General features: G+C 37.7%; 1 protein-coding gene across 3 annotated transcripts in view; it reads left to right on the top strand.

Annotated features, from left to right (window-relative positions):
* ntng2b (netrin g2b) overlaps window positions 1–2,909 on the top strand; it is a 104,433-nt gene extending 101,524 nt beyond the window's left edge. For all 3 annotated transcript variants that reach the window (XM_058415001.1, XM_058415000.1, XM_058414999.1), the window contains 2 exons: window positions 10–144; window positions 2,136–2,909. In XM_058415001.1, coding sequence (XP_058270984.1) covers window positions 10–144; window positions 2,136–2,488 — 488 coding nt within the window. In that variant the 3' untranslated portion in view covers window positions 2,489–2,909. The remainder of the gene's footprint in view (window positions 1–9; window positions 145–2,135) is intronic.
* The last annotated feature ends 201 nt before the right edge of the window (window positions 2,910–3,110 follow it).

Raw genomic sequence — 3,110 nt, 5'->3', positions numbered from 1 at the left:
TCTCTCTAGAGTGTGGCTGTAACCAGATGGGTTCACTACATGACCGCTGTAATGACACTGGATTCTGCCAGTGTAAAGAAGGCACCACGGGCATCAAGTGTGATGAATGTTTGCCTGGATACTACTGGAAGCAGGGCTGTCAACGTAAGTACAACACACACACAATAATTAATTAGCTAATTAATGGTTATGCCTTAACCCCTGTAACCAAAAGAAAACCTTTAGGATCTTTTTTTTTTTATTATTATAATTAATGCTTTAAAAAATTCGATTTGCTTCTTGGATGTCCATTATATCAGCCATAACAATGTTTCTACTTAATTTATTAAATACTTAACATTTCATATGCATTTAACATACAGTTAATACAGGATCAGAAGCACGATGTTGTGCAACAATATAAAAACGTTTGTTATTCCAAAGTTTGCCCCTTTTCTTTATGGACCTGTCTTCAACTGCACTGTATCCCCTATATATTCCGTGCAACTTTTAAACACTCATCCCCCTCCTTAATAACATCAAAAGTTTTTTAGATAGAAGTGAGATTTATGAATTCACAGAAGCTTTTGTTTATAGGTTAATGATTAAATTTGTACGCAACTCCCTAGCTGCCTTAAAGAACTGCATCTATAAGATCAAATGGGTTTTAAGCTAGAACTGCTTACTGCTGGCAAAAGAAGAGAATACGACCATTCCTGTGTGTATTCACTTATGAAGCACAGAGCAACATGTTTCGTTTTTTATTAGGTATTTGAGAGTTATGCTTTTTCAGCAACTTTTCTGTATTATTCTTTCTTGTCACCTCAACTGACCAACTAATAGTTAATTATAACCTTCCTGACTCTGTCTTTCCTTTCATAATGCCACATTTTACAACGGCTAATCAGCTAATCAAATCTCTAACAGTGGAGACCAACAGGGATGCTTCATTGTTCCCATTAAATCACCAGGGTTATACGGAAACACATAAAGCTATAGAGCATTCAGCTAGAATTTTGACCTCCTACTAGAAAATCAAAGGAAACGCCACCTCGGAGTCTCCTTGAGCCCGAGTTCAGTAGGTGACATAAAATCAACATGGCTACACACCAGCAGTATACATATATATATATATATATGCAGGAGGCAGACAATGAAACTAAAACAACTCTTTTTAGATCACAATAACTTATTAGTATAGTGTAAAGCTTCCTTTTGCTGCAAATACAGCATCAGCTTATCTTGTGAATGACAGATACAAGTTCTGCACAGTGACCAGAGGGATTCCTCTTGCAGAACAGTGGCCAGGTCACTACACGATGATGGTGAAGGAAAATGTTTCCTGGCTGTTTCCTTCAAAACACTCCAAAGTGTCTCAATAATATTCAGATTTGGGGCCTGTGCAGCCCATGGGAGATGTTGGTGAGATCATTGATATTATATATTGCTGTAATAGTATACCCAAAGTGGAGGTTATTTCAATTTGCGTGAGCTAATCTGCTTTTCATCTGACCAGATTAAATTATCAAAAACAAAACAGTTACATACAAAAAAGAAAGCCTACATCACTCAACACAATTAGATGACTAACAAAAGACAAACACACTCTTCTTCTCTGTTGTGATTGAGTCAGAATCTTCATAGCTTGCTTTACAGATCAGGAATATCAAAGTAACTTGTTTTAAGGACTCACAGATTGACCAGAAGGAACACGTTAATCATGTCTGAAGATCGAGCTTCCTAAGGATTACAAGTCCAAGCTTTAATCTGTGAGAGCTAAGACATTATTCGGACCAGGTGTAATGGATTGGAATTGAAAGCAAACTGAGTAAGAAGGCAGATCTCCTGGAACACGGTTGGTGATCGTAGTTGCTTATCACCAACATAAAATATACAGTAAATGTGTGATTATCAAAGTGTGTGTGTGTGTGTAATAATCCAATTTGCCCATATGGGAGCTGTAAGCATCTATAACATATCGCAGCAGTGTTTTGCTCAACCTTAACTGAACTTGTTTGTTTTTCCTCCCTGAAACACTTTCACTTGTTTCCCTACTCAGCATTACAGATTGTAGCTATTATTAAGTTATTGCTACTTGATCCTTGCATAATCACATCGCTGACATAACAAACGAACTTCGCTGTCTCTCTCCTTAGCAAACGTGTGTGATGAGGAGCTGTTGATGTGCCAGAACGGCGGTACATGCCACCAGAACCAGCGCTGCATCTGCCCACATGAATTTAAAGGTGTCCTATGCCAGCACTCACGCTGCGAAGACGGGAAGAAGTGCATCCACGGCGACCACAATGGCGCCTCTGTGCCTGCTCTGAGCCTGGCACTGCTGGTGCTGTGCCCGCTCCTCACCCTCCTGCTGGGTTCTGCAGTCCTGCGTCCTGAAACAGTGCCCGTCTTTCTCCCACCGTCACACACATCGACACACACCTGTGACGGCGCACTGGCCATTACTCTGCTCTGCACCCTCAAGGAACCTAGGACTTCCTGGACATAGAAATAGGGAAGATAAATGACTCAAAATGAGAGATTTGTAATTTTTTTTCTGTTTTCTTTTCTTTTTCACAAAAGAAAAACCATAGCCCAAAAATAAATAATATATACATGTATCAAACATTTATATATATTTATACACACACATATATATATATATATATATATATATATATATATATATATATATACTATACAAGTATCAATAACAGATATGAAGAAGTTTAGGCACTATCCTCATTTAATGATTTAGGAAAAAAACATTTATAGTAGCAGGGAGAGAACTACAGGAATCTCAGCACTCTGATTGGACGAGCAAGAGAGGCTCTGCCTTTATATCACCCTGCTGTGCTGCTGTATGTAACAAACTCACTGTTAAATGCTAAAAAGTTATATATATATATATATATATATATATATATATATATATATATATATATATATATATATATATATATATAAAAAATCAGTAATCTAGTATTTGCAAGCTCAGAACTATTAAGGGGTTTATACACTGTTCTGAGTCGGACTGTCACTCACTACAGTTAGAGGAACACTGTATTCAAGATGCTCACTATGAAGGAACGGCGGGGACAAGAAAAAAAAAAGCAGTGATGACGCTTACA

The sequence above is a fragment of the Hemibagrus wyckioides genome, linkage group LG18 (genome assembly GCF_019097595.1).
Source record: "Hemibagrus wyckioides isolate EC202008001 linkage group LG18, SWU_Hwy_1.0, whole genome shotgun sequence".
In the NCBI taxonomy this organism is placed as follows: Eukaryota; Metazoa; Chordata; class Actinopteri; order Siluriformes; family Bagridae; genus Hemibagrus; species Hemibagrus wyckioides.
Note: the sequence above shows the minus strand (reverse complement) of the source record. Positions and strands in the feature narration are given on the sequence as shown.